General features: G+C 41.4%; 2 protein-coding genes across 4 annotated transcripts; both read left to right on the plus strand.

Annotated features, from left to right (window-relative positions):
* The first annotated feature begins 885 nt into the window (after positions 1 to 885).
* cxxc1b (CXXC finger protein 1b) lies at positions 886 to 6041 on the plus strand. Its single transcript, XM_079156757.1, has 14 exons — positions 886 to 1021; positions 1691 to 1806; positions 1907 to 2007; positions 2154 to 2293; positions 2912 to 3067; positions 3368 to 3511; positions 3644 to 3751; positions 3877 to 4055; positions 4531 to 4738; positions 4864 to 4974; positions 5100 to 5149; positions 5233 to 5329; positions 5420 to 5572; positions 5658 to 6041. The coding sequence occupies exons 1-14, from the start codon at positions 1019 to 1021 to the stop codon at positions 5802 to 5804; spliced, it is 1713 nt and encodes a 570-aa protein (XP_079012883.1). The 5' UTR covers positions 886 to 1018; the 3' UTR covers positions 5805 to 6041.
* Positions 6042 to 7343: 1302 nt separating this feature from the next.
* On the plus strand, positions 7344 to 16207 carry mbd1b (methyl-CpG binding domain protein 1b). 3 transcript variants are annotated; one of them, XM_079157088.1, is made up of 17 exons: positions 7344 to 7445; positions 8092 to 8660; positions 8881 to 9021; positions 9385 to 9526; positions 9625 to 9911; positions 10043 to 10125; positions 10236 to 10279; positions 10512 to 10652; positions 10746 to 10823; positions 10961 to 10981; positions 11081 to 11188; positions 11929 to 12090; positions 12184 to 12363; positions 12502 to 12582; positions 12672 to 12758; positions 14432 to 14617; positions 15079 to 16207. In XM_079157088.1, the coding sequence occupies exons 2-17, from the start codon at positions 8308 to 8310 to the stop codon at positions 15454 to 15456; spliced, it is 2472 nt and encodes an 823-aa protein (XP_079013214.1). In that variant the 5' UTR covers positions 7344 to 7445; positions 8092 to 8307; the 3' UTR covers positions 15457 to 16207. The 3 variants fall into 3 exon arrangements, with proteins under 3 accessions (XP_079013214.1, XP_079013216.1, XP_079013215.1); XM_079157090.1 differs by having other exon boundaries at positions 12675 to 12758; XM_079157089.1 differs by having other exon boundaries at positions 10239 to 10279.
* The last annotated feature ends 3764 nt before the right edge of the window (positions 16208 to 19971 follow it).

Here is a 19971-nt window from a genome sequence, read left to right on the forward strand (position 1 = left end):
TTAGTAATCGGGGGATACAAAGGATGTATATCAAGTCAATATGAATGAGTCAAATCAAAAATAATTAACATTTAATATACTCTAATTCATCGGATGCATGGAATCGATAGCCACAGCAATGAAATCTTGAACCCTGTGCCTCTAAATACATTTAATGTTTTTCATTATTGTCAATTACAGGAATCCATAAAAGCATTGTTTATTTCTCTCTGTATGATTAGAATGTTGTAATAAACAAGTTATACTCACTTTTCATGGCATATTTTAGAAGCAGGCGATCCAACAACATTAATCACAGATACATCCTTCAGTGACCTGTCAGCTGTGGAGGTTTAACCGCATTACTCTCAGGCTCTTTCATAGTCTCTCTCTCTCTCTCTCTCTCTCTCTCTGTCTCTCTCTCTCTGTCTGTCTCTCTCTCTGTCTCTCTCCCCCCCTCTCTGTCTCTCTCTCTCTGTCTTTCTCTCTCTCTCTCCCCCCCCCCCCCCCCCTCTCTCTCTCCCTCTCTGTGTTTGTGTGTGTAAAAACAGGAACAAGAACAATAATGGTCTTATTAATATAGCTAATTTAGATATAGGAGGTGGGCATTATGGCCAAAATCACGTGGCCATCACGATATAGGTAATTTCATACCTAATGTCATACCTAATTATGAAATTTCATAATGTATAATTAATATTTCAAATGTATCCTACATATTTATCTTCAAGAGATAATATGACAATAATAGGAACACCGATTTGAATGGTGTGTCTGTTTGTAACATATCCGACAGGTGGCAGTAGTGTGTCATTGGATGTTAATTTGCCACCAGAGAAGAAGAACTCTTCACCAACGACAACGATATCTTTACGAGTAGTACCGAAGTCAGCCGATCGTGAGCGATGTCATATCCGTGTCAACCTTAAACGAACGCTAGCTATCGAGCTAAGCTAATAGGTTTACTGTTGTATTTGTTGCCCTACCATTATAGATTTTTGCAGAACGATCAACGAGTTAACGTTACGGATCTCTCACGATGGTACGTATGAGATTAAAAGACGGATTTGGAAAAGTTAGCTAACGTGAAGCTAACTCAATAGGTTACACGGCCGTAAGTTTATCTAGCTACGTCCCACAGGAGCATGTTGTGATCTAAACTTAGGTTATATCGTTTAAATAGACTTCCTGTTAATGTCGAATAATAATATTATGGTGTTAGATAAATTAAAAGTTGTGTTGAAGTGATACAGTAAAGGTAACGTTAGCTGGAAAAGCATTAGCTCCATCTTTAACTGACAAGTTAGCTAGCTAGCTGATGCTAACTGACTAGGTTACTGTGCACGACATACAGTAGTTTGAATGTAAACAAAATATATATTGATATTACTCTGAGTTTGCCTTTTTGCTGTGGTTGCTGGTTAGCTGACCAGCTCCTTGTATTTTGAACTGTATACGCATTTCATCACATCAAATTAGCTTTATAGACATTACAATGCAAAGATGACATAGTTCGCTAGCTAATGTTAAATATAGTTCTGTAACGACATCATGAAATACATTGGTATGGTTAGCTAGGTTAAAAAAAAACTACTTTAACTCATTTTCAAATGTTTGACATCATGCCTGGGTCCGCACTGTGTATTATTATACATGTCAGAGCTATATTTCCCACCAGTTATGATGTGCTTGTGTTTATTTGTTGTTTCAGGACAGCGAGTTGTCTGACTTTGACCATGTACCAGGGCCTGAGACCAGCAGCATGGACGGGGAGAACGCCCCCCTGTACTGCATCTGCCGGAAACCAGACATCAACTGTTTCATGATGTAAGTCCACAACACCAATCCTGTTGTTTCAATCATCGCTGCGTGTGGATGCGACAATGATCAACATTGTGTTTTCTTCGTTTGCTTCTCTCACTGACAGTGGCTGTGATAACTGCAATGAGTGGTTCCATGGCCACTGCATTAACATCACGGAAAAGATGGCGAAGGCAATCCGGGAATGGTATTGCATGAGATGCAAAGGTGATTTAAAAAAAAAAAATGAATTATTTGAATTATTGAATTATTTATCACAGCATTTAAGAGGGCCGAGCTTAATGTTGAATACATCACAAATAATCAAAATAAACAAGACGTTGTTTCTTTTTTCTCTCTCTCCCCGTCACCAGGTAAAAACTCCTCACTGGAAATAAAGTATCGAACAAAGAAAAACCGAGAGAAGGAGGTCGAGTATGACAGAGGCTCTGATAGACAGTACAGCACCCCGAGTACCCCTGACTATAAGAGTGAAAGGCGGCGTGGATCTAAAGTAAGTTGACCTAAATATTTAGGTTTGACTGCGATGTCTGAAGACCGTCGAAAGAGTAGAACAATTAGATAATTGGATCTTCTAAATTTAAATGGAGCCATTCCTTACTGACATGAGGAAATACAACATGCGTATTCATTCATCATTCAAGTCAGTTTGACTTTGGAAACAACTTTCACTGATGAGGGAAACCAGTATTGCATAAATAAAAACAGTCATCGAGGTTACTTCAAATGCACCTGATTTAGTCATTTTAAAGCACAAGCCTTGTACTGTATGCAGTAGTGATGCACAAGCTACTTGCAGTGAGTCACATAAAGGGGACCAGTTACATGGCAGCCTTGGTTTTCATTGATTAATGTTATGTCACTTTTATTTCCATATTGCCCAGCCCAGCAATTTGACTATCTGTCATCCTCAATTTTATACTTTTGTGCATTAGTTAGTTCTAAAAACATAACCTCATTTTTATATGACCATGATAGAACATATTGCTTTGTGTCACAGCGATGCATAGCCATGTTCAAGTGTCAGGTTCAATATAATGTAGGATGTAAAACTAATGCACATTTCTTAGGATGCGATGGCTCTTATTGTGCATTGTTTGATCTTCCTCAGGTGAAGCGTTCGGTCCGAATGTGTGGGGAATGTGAGCCCTGCAAAAGGACCGAGGACTGTGCCCTGTGTGACTTCTGCAAGGACATGAAGAAGTTTGGAGGCCCCAACAAAATCCGACAGAAGTGCAGGTTTAGGCAATGTGAGGTTCGAGCCAGGGTATGTCACTTCATCTCTCTGTTGTTTTTAAATAAGATTATGCCACCGAAGTGTCGGAGTATATTTAACATTTCTACCCTGTTGAGTTTTTACATTTTCATCTTGCTTTTGTTATTGATAGATCTTGAAAGTACCTTTTACTAGAATAACTGCATCACTCACATAGTATGTTGTAAGTCATCAAAAGATCCTTGTTTCAGTCCTTGAAGTGAATCGCGGTCTCTGGTCTCTGATGCATTCGTGCACTCCCGAGTGGCTGCTTTGGAAATGTGCAACCTGTTGCTTGTTGTTTTTGTATAGAAAATGCTGCGTGTGAAGGACGAGGAAGCTTTGCATGAACGGAGGGACAATTCCTACCGCAGACGGAGACGATACTCGGAGGACTACGACAGTGAGGCGGATCTCTACCAGCAGTACAAGGCAGCCGGGCTTAACAACAGCATGGTAGCACAACATTTGACACCATCTTGATTCAAATAAACACGCACGTCTCAGATGCACTCAATCAGCAGCTAAAACATTTGATCATGAACTGTATGTTTAGTCCTTTTTTGTTTGTTTGCACTCCTCACTCAGGCATGGAACAGTGATGAAGATGACGAGCAGCCCTTCAGTCCCGTTGTGCGTAAAAAAGCGGTGAAGGTAAAGCACGTCAAGAGAAGAGAAAAGAAGTTCGACAAGAAAGTAAGTTGCCTCGTATGAATAATCGTTATTATTTAAAATGCTGCCAGGTGTTAACATGGCAGATGGTAACATTACACATCTATAACTTCCTGTCTACTACCCCTTCTTTTTTTTCAACCATCCAGAAGGAGTCACGACGCCACAAACAGAAGCAGAAGCACAAAGACAGAACCAGATACAGCGAGAAGGGCGACCTCCGGGATAACACCGGACAGCGTCAGTGTCTGGGACCGAACTGTGTGGAGGTAGCAAGACCCAACTCCAAATACTGCTCCGAGGACTGTGGCATGAAATTAGCTACCAAGTAAGAACTCCTACCTTCACCTTTCAGACATGAGTGTATACGGCGAGATACTGTAATCCGAATGCCTGCTGTGAACAAACAAAGCCAACATCTCTAGTGAATTTAAGTTGAATTTATTTGCTGCTTATTGGAGATTTTCCCCCAAATAAAAATAAAAAATTGGAACGATTCTAGTACTATTGCTCCACCTAGTGTTGGAAGCGTGAAATGCTGGTAAAATGATCTGTTTATCACATTAGTTTTTGTTGGGAACCTGAACCCAATTTTAAACTTGCAATTTGAGTTGATTTGTCACTAAGTATGACTATTTATTCTTTCTTATCATTCTCCTTGCTGTAGTGTCCCATGGAAAGTGTTTCTGAGGCTTTTCATCTCGTCTAACTAAATCACAACCCGGGGAAACTCCTCATCATGTTGACTTCTTTTCTTTTTTCAGCATTTAAACGCATTGATCAGTGTGCATTTCATCCCACAGTCGGATCTACGAGATCCTCCCTCAGCGTATCCAGCAGTGGCAGCAGAGTCCCTGCATCGCCGAGGAGCACGGCAAGAAGCAGCTGGAGCGCATCCGCCGGGAGCAGCAGAACGCCCGGCTGCGCCTCACAGAGATGGAGCGACGCTTTCACGAACTGGAGGGCATCATAGCCAAGGCCAAGCAGCAGGCGGTTCTGCAGGACGAGGAGGTGAGCTGACGGCAGCCTGCGCGCCCTGCGCTCTTCTTCCTGCAGCTACACGGCTCGTTCTCTTGTAACTGCTTTGTCGTGATATTTGTTTTTGGTTTCTATTTGTTTTTGGTTTCTATTTGCAGGTGAATGACGGTGACAGCGAGGACACAGACCTGCAGATCTTCTGTGTGTCTTGTAGTCATCCCATCAATCCAAAAGTGGCGCTGAGACATATGGAGAGATGTTACGCAAAGGTGACTATATTCTATATTCTATAATATATACTTTATATGCCTCATTGCATCAAATATAAACGCAAACAAAAGCATCTGGGCTACTTGTAACATTTCTTCTTCCCCCTTAATGATTTTCTTGACAGTATGAGAGTCAGACCTCCTTTGGTTCCATGTACCCTACAAGGATAGAAGGGTAAGAAGAAGAAATCCTCTCAAAGTATAAAGCTTTCCTGAATTCAGTTCCTTTTCTAACGTATTTGTCTTCTTCTTCTACAGAGCAACCAGACTCTTCTGTGATGTATACAATCCTCAAAGCAAAACCTATTGTAAGAGGCTGCAGGTTTTATGTCCAGAACATTCCAGAGATCCTAAGGTCAGTGGAAACCTCTCAGCCACTTGTACGATTTACACAACTCATTAAAAACTTTAAATTAGTTTTTTTTTCGTTTTTATTGGTCACTAGATCCCAACAGAGGAGGTGTGTGGATGTCCGCTGGTGAAGAATGTGTTTGAGCTGACTGGAGACTACTGCAGGATCTCCAAAAGGAAGTGCAACAAGCATTACAACTGGGAGAAGCTGAGGAGAGCAGAGGTGGACTTGGAGCGAGTCAGGGTGGTAAGTCAAACGCCAGCAGCACTTTTTCAATTGATTCGGATATAAGAAGACTTTTCTGTTGAAGTCCCCCTTTTCTCCCCCACAGTGGTACAAGTTGGACGAGCTCTTCGAACAGGAGCGTAACGTCAGGACCGCTATGACCAACAGAGCTGGTCTGCTCGCGCTGATGTTGCACCAAACTATTCAGCACGACCCTGTGACGACAGATCTCCGGGGCAACAAGGATCGCTAGTCGACCTCGTCTGCACCGGTTCTCTGATCTGTGGATATTTGAGTGTTAAGGATTGAAACGATTACTACCATTTGGATGAAATCTGATTTTCTAACTAGATAATATTTTAAAATCTTTGTATGATAATGAACTGTAAGCTGTAAATTGATATATATTTTTTTCCTCACTGTGGTAGATAAGCTACTGCTCATTGAAAACAGCTGTTTTTGGTATGCTTTCCATGAATAAACACCTTAAACTTCATTTGTTGTTCCATCTGTTCTATTAGCCTTTGTACACACATGGTGCTGTCATTATTATGACTATTACAACTTGGCTCTTTGTTCAGGCTTCTATAACTAAAAAAACACTTGAGGATCTGAACTTTGAGGTACAGAAGAACAAAACTTTGCATATAGAACTTATAGTATAAGTCATATAATGGACTGCAGACAGTACAACAGATCTGGATTCATAATGTAGAACATTTCTCCAGCCATCATATTTCTAACCTCTCATTACTCTGCTGCTCCTAATTAGATGGGATGTCCCTAGTTGGTCAATAATCAGACACAGCTTTATGATTGGTATGATTTAGAGACTGTGTGACCTTTTCCGACTATTATGTTCCTGTGCATGAGTATACTTAATTTCTGATCATAATTAATGTTTTCCTTGATTAAAATGAATACATACAGGTAATATATTGATTAAGTAAATAAAGACAATTTATTTTCACCTTGATATAAAAACTACTGACTTGTTCATTGCACTTGATTCTATCTTTGCTCCTCCCACCTCTAATGTTTACATTGTACAAAAAAGCAACCCAAGTTCCCTCCATGTTCTGTTTATTGCCTAAATAGCAGTGAATGAGTTGATTTACACTATCTTATGCAAAGATTAGTTTGTGGCGCTGCATAGCCTTTTCAACAGCAAGCTATTATTATAAGAAGATCTCATTTTGGTATAGAAAAACGTTAAGTTAATTATTTTAAAAAGCACTGTTGCCTTCAAGTGCAGTTCTAGAGCGCGCGCACATCTCTTTCTAATGACCAGTGAAGGCAGCACACTATAACGACAAATGAAGCGTGCTATCAAAGCGGATGGAAGCGGGATGAGAGAAACACCTCCCATTTGCCTGTTGATTGGGCAGGTCTTTATTTAATGGAAAATCTAGCCCATGTTGCTAGCTGATGTAGCTAACACATACCTTAGCTAAAAGGGCCTGTCTGCAGTTGTTAACAATGTATGGTAATTTATTTTAGATGTGAAGAAATACGCTAAAATGAGAGTGATTAACGTTACTCATATATCATTCCCACCTGCGTGTCGCAGAGACGTAATGGTGGATAATTTAGCTTTTTGTCGCTCTATGACTTTAAGTCAATTAGCGTTAAATTGAAAAAAAGAGTAACTGTACTTGTTCATGTAAAATATAGTTGTTTTATGTAAACAGTGCTATGCGGTGTTGATAGTCCTCTCCGTCGGCCGGGTCAGAGCGGATTTACATCTCGTAGTGTCTACCTTCTTTGATCCAACAACCGTTTCCGCTAGTGTCAGTTGCATGGAAGACCAGCTAGCTACGTTAGCTCTACCTCGTAAAGTAGTGCCTGTGGTGACCAGCGTGCCCATACATCTGGGTGATATATACCCCTCAAGGTGTGTGTGCTTTGTTGGCCTTCATAACCGCAAATGTTTCATAAATGGTAACGATCAGAGGAACAATTTCAGCATATTGACGTTAGTAGCTAACGGTAGCTAATGTTAACTCGAGCGTTACTCTTCTGCGATAACGTTACTCCCGCTTTCGGTTTCATTGTTTCTGCTCAAGCTGCCGTTATTATGTGGTATGTACGCTAAACTACGCGTTAAGAAATACTCCCCAAATATCAGAGTACTACTGTCAGCAGTAACAGCACTGTTAGCATTTGAGATTAGCCTGTGTCTCTGACGTTGTGTTTGCTGTGTGGTGTTTGCTTTTACGTTACAACCCAGTGCTAGCGTTAGCTCACGTTGGAAGCAGTATTTCGTTAACTGAATATGAGAGCTAGCGTGTAACTAAATTGGGGCATAACTGCCATTCCGTTCCTTTAGTTAGATCGCCTTGTTTGTACGTTGACATGTTGTGCTATAACCATACGTGAATGTCTGCACGTCAAGTCGTTGTCGTCTGGTACAGAACAGATGTCTGAGTAGCCCGTTGTATTAGGCTAACGTTACCTGACAGTAACATACCCATCGACTTAGGCTGGCGTTACAAACTGTACAGCACACACCGCATGTTTACATTTTATTTTTTTTACAGGTTCTGTCATGACTCACTGAACAGCTGTCAACCATCCTGACAGCTCATCTGCATGAACCAAACCTTAGTGGCCCAAGGGTCAGTGCGGCTGCATCCACGGACAAGTGTGACAACACACACACACACACCTTTAAATGGGATGCGACTGCAGAGGGTATCTTAATTGCCATCAGGAAAACAATCGGAACCTTTGGAGCCTGAACGGGTGCAGCAGCAATGAACAAAGAACCACTGGAGACCCCGGTCCCTGTCAGAGCGCCTGTGATAAAAGATGTGGAGGGACAAAGCACAGGGAAGAAAAGCAGCGACACCTCAGAGGCAGCACCAACACCAGCACTGGAGCCTTTAGCACCTTTACACAGGGTCGAAACACAGGAAACCCACAGCTCAGATCTTGTGAAGATGCCTCCAGACGAAGCAGACGAGGCGGCTAAGGCCGCTGGTGTTGAGCCTCCTGTTGACTGGTTTGAGCCGCTTGAGGAGGATGACTATGAGGAGGAGAGCCTGGCAGGAGAAAGTGAAAGGAGTGAGAGTGTGGCGGGCGAGACGGTCTTCAAAAAAGTTTATCAGTAGGTTGCCCTTATATCTTGTCCCGTAGTCTGATAAACAACAGCATTATCTTGATTGTATGGCCAAGTGCAAGCAGCCTTTCCTCTGTCACTATAGAGCTGGCGGTGGTGATGCACATGTGCTAAGATGCTGTAATAATTTTCTGACTGAATTCAATATTTTTTGATTAAATGGAATGATAACAAAATTATAATTCCCATCTCCTCTATTAATATTCAGGTTTCAAATGCCCCGCCGTAAGCGCTCCCATCCTGATGAAGGATGGGATGAATGGCCAATACTTGGAGAAGGTTGGAAACGCAAAGAAGTTGTCCGGCGCTCAGGTTCCAGCATTGGACAGAAGGATGTGTATTACCTGAGGTAAATAGATGTAGAAATGTACACAATCTCAATGTACAGTTGTTTTAAATTCATGGGGCAGAACAATCTTATCATGTATTTACTTTGTGAACTGGTTAGAATTGTCAATTTTCACGGTCTCACTTTTGGCTCTGGGAACTTTTGATTAGCGTTTTAAATTTCGTAGAATAAACCATTGATGAATCCAAAGAATAATCTGCAGATAAATCAATAATTGTTAGTTGCAGCCCTAATACATTTTTTTAAAAGGGTTGTTTTGTCATTATAGAAGCAGAAGCATGTGACTGAATGACAACAGGATGTTGTCGTTTTTAGTGGTTGTCCTCCAGCTCTTTGAAGTTTCATTTATTTTTTTCTTAACAGTCCGCGGGGCGATCGAGTGAGAAGCCGAGTGGAGCTGATTTCATTGATGGAGGGACAGCTTGACTTGTCAACCTTTGAATACAAGTCAGGGAAGTTTTACGACGGCGAAGCACCACCCGTAAGAATACGACACAGAGCAAAGGTAAAGGCTTTTTTTATCACTTAAAATATTTAAGGTGTGTGTGTGTGTGTGTTTGCGTGTGTTTTACAGTTAGTCTCCCCCTCTGTCTTATCCGTTAGAGAAAAGTCCGTGAGCGTTCATCCTCAGAGTCCAGCTGGATGGAGAGAGGAGAGGGCGCCGACACTCCAGACTCGCACCACATGCCCACCCCCAGTCTGGTGCCCAGAACCCTCCAGTCCAACCAGACAAGTCTCTCCTTGCACAGTACAATAGGAACTCCTAACAAAGGCTCTCGCAGTGAGGATCCACCCGCTGAAGATAGAATTAAACTTCCCCTTCCCTCATCGTCCAGAGCGCTCCTGCTCCCCTCCATAAACGGAGAGGTTGGGTCAGAGGACAGCACGCTGTTAGTCCATTATTACTTAAGTTCACATATTCATCATTTAACGGCTGATGTAATTCTCAATACACTTAAAATCTAAATGGTTTGTTTGTGTTGAGTTACATTACAAATACCATTATCATGCTTCCCTGCAGGGTCTGTGCCAGATGTGGAATTTCCTTCACAGGCACATGGTATGACAAACAAAGGAAGAGGCCCTGCTGTCCCAACTGTTGGGGTAAGTCAGTTTTATTTGTGTGCGATGTCATGATTCTGAGGGAAAGTCAGCGTTCGAAATAGGAAGGAGGTGAGGCACTCATCCAATTTCTTTATTTCTGTTTATTCCAGCAGCCTCAAAGTCAAAAGAGCATCCGATGGTTCGTTTCAGAAAGGTAAAGCATTGATCAGCTGCATTTTACCCCCGTTAACGAGCCAAAACCTAAGCATATGGTCCATAACGTATCAATAACACATTATTTAAACCATATATTCTTCTAACACTCCGTTGTTTCCAGAATTAGAATACTGATGAAAATGTGCAGAAAATACAAATGAGACATGGGTATAATTGAATAAACAAATCTCCTTTTTCTTTTCTTTTTTTCTTCTTCATGTCATCTGAAGTGGATTCCCTGTGGACAGTGCGTGGGATGCCACAACACAATGAACTGTGGGCAGTGTGCCAACTGCAAGCATGGATTGCAGAGCCCAGATTCCAGGAAACGCTTGTGTCGGAAACGCAAATGTATATGTCCTATTCGCAAGGTGAGCTGCCGGGTGCACAACAGGTTTTTCTGTTTATTTGGACGCTTATTGTTCGTTATGTAACTTTTTTTTTCCCCCTGTATGTTCCACCAGGGCCCTGGAAGTGGAGGCTTCCTGCCGCAGAAGACTTATGACATTCCTGACATGTATGATGACAGCATGAGTTTCCAGGTAATAATCCACTAATATGTACATATTTAAAAGAGATCAGATCTACGTTTGCAGTCAGACTTTGTTCGGTTATTCCAAATATTCCACAATCTAGGTTGTAATGTAAGTTCTAACAACTTCTATTTTTATTTTTACAGAGTGAATTTGCAGACTCGCAGGTACGTTTTTTTGTAATACGAGACCAAATCTCCATTTATAATACTTAATACTATTGCGACATATTTCCCCCACTCTGACTGACGGTTTGACTCTCACAGCACCCGCAGACACAGAGTCTCAAAAGCAGCGACACGGAGAACTTCTCAGTCAACGTGGACGTGGACATCGATGATGACGATGACATGTCAACTGACGATGATGATGATGTGAGTGTTTTTTTTTTTTTTAAACCCACTGTCCCAAAAACACAAAGATGTGATCGCCTAAAAATCTATTTTGTGATAGAAACTCCTCAAACCACTTCTGCAGTGTGTTTTGCTCTCCGTTTGTATTCTCGGGATGGTCATAGGTGTTAAAGACGAATGATACGTTTTATGAAGGGGAGCCAGTAGTACGCTTGCTAAGTATCATCCAAATGTAGCTCAAATGTTCATATTATTTCCAGAAAACCTGCAAAACAAAACGCAAATGAATGTTTCCATCCACTGCTATGATTTTTAAAAGAGCGCTCGTCAAACTTAAAATGATGATTTAAAAACCATGTGATGAAAGTTTAGCGTTGTTATGTCTCTTGTTTTAATTTGAGGAAGGTTACAGCCTCCTCATCGCTCCTCACAGACCTGATGTTCAGTGGAGCGGACACATGAGTGTTTATTTATTAAGGCTGTTTACGGTGCACTTATATCGACATTTTTATTCTCTGAATTTCTGGTGTTTATTTTTAATATGCAAATAAAAAATGGGTATAAAAACCAGGTGTACGGAAACACATTGCCTGTCTCATTAGAAAACAGTATGTAGCGATTTGATCGTTAGGGTTCGCCAGGGTTGTGTGTGTGTGTGTGTTAATATCTTCTGTTAACATCCTTTTGCTACCGGCAGTGTTGGAAATAATTGCATTAAAAACAATGTCTCTTGTTCTTTAATAATGTTCTTTATTATTAAGTGGCATAAGAAGCGGAAGCGACGGTCCTGTGGAGAATGTAAAGCCTGTCTCTGCAGGAAAGACTGCGGCACTTGTGATTTCTGTGTAGACAAACCCAAGTTTGGAGGCAGCAACAAGAAGAGGCAGAAGTGTCGACTACGCCAGTGTCAGAGACAGGCAATGGTGGGGCTTTATTTTGTCTTAGCGAATGTGTTGTTCCTTGCAGCAAGGACGTAACAGTGTTGGTTTTTAAATATCTCCTGCAACGTTTGGCAGAGACACTTGCTGCCTTACCAAATGGGACAAGGAGACCACGGGCCAGATGGCCAACTGCTGCCGGGCCGGCCGAGACCTCACTACACGTACAGCCGGAAGTCATGTTTTAAGAAGAATAGAGGATCACAATACGGCTTGGACTTCACCGACAATGAAGACGATGACTGTAACTTAAAAGCAGTGAGTTCTCAATGCCTTCGGTGATAAAATAAAAACAATTTTTTAACATAGTTGCATTCTCCTGCAGCTAAAACCTCAACGTTAAAGAATCATTTGTTTAGTTCTTCGTCTTACGTTGCTTATTTTTCTCTGCTGTAGATTAACTGGAGCACTGCGTCAGCCAGTGGTAGCAAATATGCCTATGAACTGGATATAAAGAACCACCCATCATCTTCGCAGGTTTGATAATGGATTATTATTATTATCTACGTGTTTTTTTTACGTCACGCTGATCTCACCAAACACAATGTCAACGTCTCTTCTTTCAGCAGTTGAATCCAATGGATTTCATACTGAATAACGGGCTTTCTGACCAACTTCCTCACATCAGCGGCAACCACAACAACTCTGAACTAGTAGGTTTACATTCTTCCTCCTTTTTTGTTCTCGTAATAATCTACATATTTTCCTCCATCAGGCCGAATTATTGTGTCTGTCGTTGCACTTTTCCATCTGGTGGTTTTTCAAATGCTCAATTGCACCAAACTGGACTGATCATGTGAGTCACCGTGGCTTCCTGTTTACACTTTCCTTCGCCAATGCTTTTGGCACCTTGTCCATTTCCTTATGTTTTCTCTTCTCTTGCTGTTCTCTGTCCTGTGGCTCAGTGGGATGAATCCAGGCCCGCTTCCAACTCTGTTTGACCAGGGTTTTTTTTTTTTTTTTTTACCAGTCCATGGTAATTGCAATCCGTACCTCTGTACCAAAAACATTCATCAACCTTGAAAGGAACACAGTGTGCTTGTGTGGATGGATTTCCGTTGTCTTGTCTCAAGTTGTACCCGGTCCTTCTCCCCCTGTCCTCTGCTCTCTCGTGGGCATGTCAATGTGAAGGTATCGTGTTCTTTTGGTGGGACACTTTTAGCCTTAATTGCGCAGGTTGACAACGTAGATCGTAGATAGAGACAGGAGGCATGAAGAGAGGAAGAGGTGGGGCTGCACCAGCCCATCAAATAGAAACACTCCGTGGTGTAGATGTGTTGTGACATATTTGGTATCTTTGGAAACTTCTGGATCTCCACTACAATTCGAAATCAACCTCCCGCAGGTGTGAACGTTTGTAATATCCGATCCACTGGTTTGTCAGCTGGGTTTGAGAGCCACATGTTTCCACTGCTTCCCACAAACTGCCGCGTTTATGCCGTTTGGTATAGCGCGTGCAGGCAAAGGCTGAGTTAGGTTTCATATAATCCTGGTTCTATTGCAAATACTGACGGTGCACAAGTTCTGCTTCTAGTATTTGTCTGATGAGGCTGTTTGGAGAAAATGACAATAGTGTTTCTGATGTTCTGTTACCACCATAGCTGCTGAGATGACAAGCTTATTTATTCATAAATAAACAGATAGTGTTCTATAGGTTGTCCAGGTGAGTAACCTAAGATGTAGCTAACATTATCCACGCTAACGTCTTTTAAAAATGTATGTTAACGTCAGGTTGTCGCACATTTACAAACTTCTGCCAATACACTCATTTTACTTTTGTGAAGCTGATAGTGTTCATTTTTTCAGTTCAGAGGAGTTGATCCAACTTTATGGTTATTTTGAAGGCTGTGGTTTCTGATGCTGTTGCGTTGTGCTTTCTCATACTAAGAGGTGTCTCCAATATTTAGCGCATCCCATTATAAAGATAGACACATAATAAATAAATGTCTGTATAATGCAGTACAATTTTAAAAAGCACCCCACTACAGCCTCCTAAATGATCGTACAGTTGAATCAACACCTCTTACACAACATTTGAACCTTTTTTATGTGGGATTTATCGCAGTGTGTAAGCTTATGAGCCAGCGGTATTTATACAGTGGAGGTGAGAATACTTCCGCTGTAAAATGTAGCACCATTGGCTTTTTATTAGGGGTGTAGAACTGTCCCATGATCTAATATAAAATAATAACTAATAGATACTTTTGTAATCAATGCAGCTGAGATTCAACTTTATTTGATTTTTTTTTAATTGCACACAAATTACTGAGTTTTCCCTCTCGGCAGCGGTAGTTAATAATTGAGCTCTCACTCTTTATCAATTCAGGACCAGCGAATCAGATGGGATGCAATGAAATTACATGCAGCCAGAGACAGTCGGAAGCATATTGAAGAAATGGAGGATGATGCTGACGACGACGAGGATGAAGAAGAGGAAGAAGAGGAAGAGGAGGAGGAGGAAGAAGAGGAGGAGGAGGAAGAAGAAGAAGAAGATGAGGAGGAGTTGCCCATGGTAATTGTCCTGCTTAGATTTTTCACATTAGTCGTAGGAATCTATACATACAGGACTGTCTCAGAAAATTAGAATATTGTGATAAAGTTCTTTATTTTGTGTAATGCAATTAAAAAAACAAAAATGTCATGCATTCTGGATTCATTACAAATCAACTGAAATATTGCAAGCCTTTTATTCTTTTAATATTACTGATTATGGCTTACAGCTTAAGAAAACTCAAATATCCTATCTCTAAATATTAGAATATCATGAAAAAGTATACTAGTAGGGTATTCAACTAATCACTTGAATCGTCTAATTAACTCGAAACACCTGCAAGGGTTTCCTGAGCCTTGAAAAACACTCAGCTTGGTTCAGTAAACTAAATCACACGTATGGGGATTATCACAATATTCTAATTTTCTGAGACAGTCCTGTATATCTCTCCACATAATAATGCCCTCTGTTGCTCTCTGCAGATCACACAGATCTTCAGCTTGGCTGCTGGCACCCCGTCTGGGAGCGGTGCAGACATAGAAAACCAGCTGATGAAACTGCTCCAGTCTTTGCGCTCCTCTGCAATGCCGATGCTCTGGTACTCCATCATGGTGGAGGGCCCGCAGCTGCAGCTCATCCAGTGCTCTAAACAGTCCAGCCTGAGCGACACCATAGTGCTGATCGACCCGGGCTTCTGCTACCAGGTCACCGTCCAAAAGCAGCCGCTGCTCCCCACCCACCCGCTGTACGACCAGTACCCGGCACGCCTCACCTCTGTGACTAAAGTGGTCAGCCTGCTTCTGGGCCTGGAGGAGTACGCCGTGTGCCAGGGACTGCCCCCCCAAAGAGCCCTTATCTAACGTAGACCCGATCATACTAGAGCGGGCGTCAACGTGTGATTTCTTGGTCAAGAGGATGGTGAGCGTCTGTACTAACTGCCAAGCGCTGCAGGGACTTTAACTTCAGCAAGAAGATCTGTAACCACAGTGGAGACCACCGATTCTCTGGTGCAACTTATATATATATATATATATATATATATATATATATAGAGATGACATTTTACAGAATTACCTCCGGACTGTAATAGTATGATTTGATTATTTGAAGGATCACCAAATGCATTCCAGGAGCTGTGACGCTATAATCCAGCCGTGTTTCTTCTCAGATGTCTGTTCTGTTGTTGTCGGGCTTTTTCTTCACGACTGTTATGTCAGATTTGGGGTCGGTGTGACGGATAGAGCTGAAATCCTTTAGCGCTCCGCGTGGTAAGTGTGCCGTTGGTTAATTCACACTCTTACCTGAGGAATCGATGACCCTCACCGTTATTACACCTTTGAATAGTCGTTTAACTTCCAAATTTTGTCTCTTAGCCCAAAAATGAAGCTGACATTCCTTACAGTGAACCCTCTCATTTTTTTCACCAGCAACATTGGACACTGTTTCAACAGTGTTGTCATGTGTACCATAAGTCTTTTGGACAAAGTAAGTTATGTGTGCATCTTGTACTCCTTTTTCTTTTCTTTTTTTAAATAATAAATTATATTGTGATCGATACATCAGTTTTCTTCTTTTGTTGTGTTTTGGTTACATTTAGCAACACTTCTAGTGATTCATCAAAATGTGTAACACTGGCACAACATGTTTGGGTATACCAGCAAATGCTGTTATAGGACTTGAAAAGATGAGTGTGTGAAATATGCCCTGAATACAATACTCTCATTGCACAGGATACAGTGACATTTTATTTACCACCCTGTGGATTTTTAAATTTAATCTCGGTGGATGAAAAGAAACGACAATAAACTGGAAAATAAATCTCTACAAATTGACCAAAATAATAAAAAAATGTTTACTTTAAGCTTAATTATTAGAGGGGAACACAATGTATTAAACCCACAATGTGTAGAATATAACTAGTCTAGCATATCTACAACAAAAGCACTGAAAAGCACTAATGGAGAAGAGTACTATAGAATATCCTCTACTCTGACTTGTCGGGAGTCAATACTTCAGCAATTATTTAATTTGTTTGATATATTGAGATCAGTTTAATATTTTGTTTGTATTGATTTTTTAGATTTACCACCGTCGTGTGCAGTAAAGCTATACTATTTTGTTGTCACATTGAAAAACAAATGAACAGTTTACAACCAGCAATCATGTAAAACAATTCATTAAATTCATCTGTCATACTGCTCAGTAAAATAAGTAAAAGATATTCAAATGAAAGAAAATACTCCTCCGAATCTTTTTCACGTTCATCATCATTGTTGGGCTGCGGCAGATGCTTTTGCGCTCAATAAGACATCGGATGGTTTTGATTGGCAGATTCAACATCTGGAATATGGTGAAACGTAACAATACTGAGATAAGAGTACTTCTTATAAAGGATTATCTTATCTTTAGTATATCCTTTGTATAATGTGTTTTCCAAAATGATAGCATCAAATATGACTGGTGGTGGAGCCAAAAGTCATTTTACAGATGACGAGGTTATGCATTTATTAGGATGATAGAATTGTCTTAAACACGTCCCTCCATCTCTGTTCTCGACTACAATGATTAGTAATTTATTCTAAACCTTTTGATTTGATTTAGTTTAAATTGTGTCGTGGTTAAAGTATGATCCCGGCCCCCTTTCTATTGGGATGTTTATGGAGTAACTCAATGACTTTATTCATGTGAAAGTTTATGCACTCTTCATATCACATTTATTTTTGTCATCTTGGTTTTCTCAAGTAATGGTGCAGCTTTTGAAATGTTTGGGATGAGGTAATACTTCTTTAAAAAGCTATTTGGACCTTGAATTAAAACCTATTTAGAGAATTTAAACAAGCGTTTCCTGTCTTTAGCACTCTGAAGGTAATGAGATGTTCTTGCTGCTTTGCTTTTAGTCAGAGTGGTTAGCTTGTTAGTCGGGTTATTGGTTTTAATATTAGGTATTGTTTCAGTACAGCTAATGCCTGGCCTATCATTTTATATTGCTTGAGAGACTTCGATCTGTGGTCCATCAATGTCTGTGTTTGAAGTGAAAGCATCTCTAACGCCCTCAGAAACTGTTTAGCTGATTTACAGCAGCTTGTTATGAAGCTTTGACATTTGCAATGCATCAGTGTTCTTCTAAACAGGCTTTCGACCTGAAAATGATTCTAATTTTGTCAGAGAATTAAGCACTAAACGTCTTTGTTTCTGTGATGTATTTTTAAAATATATGCATTTCAATTTCTATATTTATGTCAGCGCACATTAAGACTTTAATCAATAAACAACGTAATATATTACATATTATTAAGATGTATACATAATAAATATGTAATATATATATATATATATATTACAATAAATAATATGTAATATATAGTATGTGAAATGATATAAATATAGACATTTTAATTTATATATATATATATATACACTACTCTTAGGGAGAAGGAACGCTCAAGCACTACACACACATACACACACACACACACCATTTCAACGTTATCTTTCCCCTCTTTTTTTTCATTCAACGTCATTGAGCGCGTGCCTATGGATAACAACTGGATAACAACATTTGTATGACAGGATTAAGGGGCGCTCGCACTGGAGGCAAGTTACATCTGGGAGGGGCGTCGTTGCTGTGACAGTGTTGAGTCGGCTGGCTGTGTAAAATAGGAGGGTTTGTCATCCGGTGCAGAAGGGAAACCTTTCTTCTCCTCTCAAAAGCAGGTCTGCTGAGATGCGCAGGGCTCCGACGCCGCGGAGGTCGCGAGGCTGCTGGTGAATTACAATTGGGATACGAAGCCACCATGAACGACGGGCTGTCCCCCCCTCGTATATCACAAAGTAGCGCACGTTTAATTAATTGAAGCTCTCTTCTGTGAGGGGGGGGGGTTTTGTCCCGTGGTCACATGCAGGAATGATTTTTCTCGGCTTGGTTTTGCTACAGAGGACCATGGAGACCTCCGAAGGCATCGGTCATGCTCTCTGGTAAGAAGGGGGGTTCAGCTCCAAGATGTCCTTCTAATCCGGTTTGGGCGTATTTATGAATAGCCGTCAACACAGCCTATATTCTCTGTAAAAAAAAAAGAAGCTTGGCCTATATAGGAGATTACAAGACGTTATTTTATAAAATATTGTTATTACAATTTGGACACGCATGTATCGTAAGGTGAAAAAAACAACAACCGTGTTTTGGCATCGTGTCAGTCAGTGACACACCTGCGATATGTTATTGCTGCCATTAATTAGCCCGGTGTGTTTAATTATCAGCCGGCGCTGCCGTCTGCAACGACTATGCAGACGCAGGATGGCTGCAGCCCCAGACGCCGGGCTCTGAATGTGGGAACACGCATGCTGTACATGCTTTCCACGCTGCGCTTAATAACACGCCCGTAAATTGAATGCGAGGACTGTATGCAATAAGAATCCAACGTGTGTCTTTTCGTTTTTGCGCTCGCGCTCTGTCCCAGCGCCTGGAAACGGAAAGAACACATTGTTTGTCGGGCACCGTGGATTGAAAAGGCAGGAAATGCCGCGATTGCAGCAGCAGAATCTGCGTGAATTCAAATGGGGAGCTTGAAAGGACTAGCAATCTGTGTCATGCTTCTTTTTTTTGGGGGGGGGGGGGGGAGAGACACAACTTCTCCCTCTTACTGCATTGTTGTGGAGCCAAATAGGCAGAAGCAGCCACTGCTGTCTGCTGTCTGCTGGGCCTTATTGATTTCATTTATGAACACTGCTCGTTGTCGTGCAGCAGCCGTAAACCCTAACAGATTCCTTAACTAGGATGTCTGTCTGGATCTAAAAAAACTCAAATGTGTTGTGTGTGTGTGTGTGTGTGTGTGTGTGTGTGTGTGTTGGGGGGGGGGTCAGTTGGTGCCTTCAGGGTGATTCACAGCCAGCCCGCCCCTTGGTGTACCTGGGGAAACACCTCTCTGTTTTCAGAAGATGTTTTTCCACTTTGCTGCCAAGTATTTCCGAGGCCGCTGATCGTTCCCATTTGTTGGGGTTGTTGTGTAGTTTGCAATTGCCGATCACTAAAGGCGATGTGCAGAAGGAGGTTTGGAGAATCTGTTTTATCGCATAGGTGAACATTCGTGCTCGGGGCGGCGGTGTCGTCTTGTTCAGGGGGATTTTAACACATGTGGGTGTTTTCTCCCCTCTCTGTTTGCTGTGGCAAAAAAATTGGTGGCACTCTACTTCATTTTAAACTTTACTACAGGCCCATACAGGTAGTCTACATAGGTGCAATGTCACCACTGCATTGATTCTATGCATTAGGAACCGTGTAAAGTAGCTGGTGAGGGTCTCGCTCAAGGTAAACAAACTACCGACCCCAGGGTTTAAGGACAACCAGCTCTCCCCGCTGAGCCACACACACCCCACTA

This window comes from Pholis gunnellus, assembly GCF_910591455.1.
Source record: "Pholis gunnellus genome assembly, chromosome: 3".
NCBI classification, from domain to species: domain Eukaryota; kingdom Metazoa; phylum Chordata; class Actinopteri; order Perciformes; family Pholidae; genus Pholis; species Pholis gunnellus.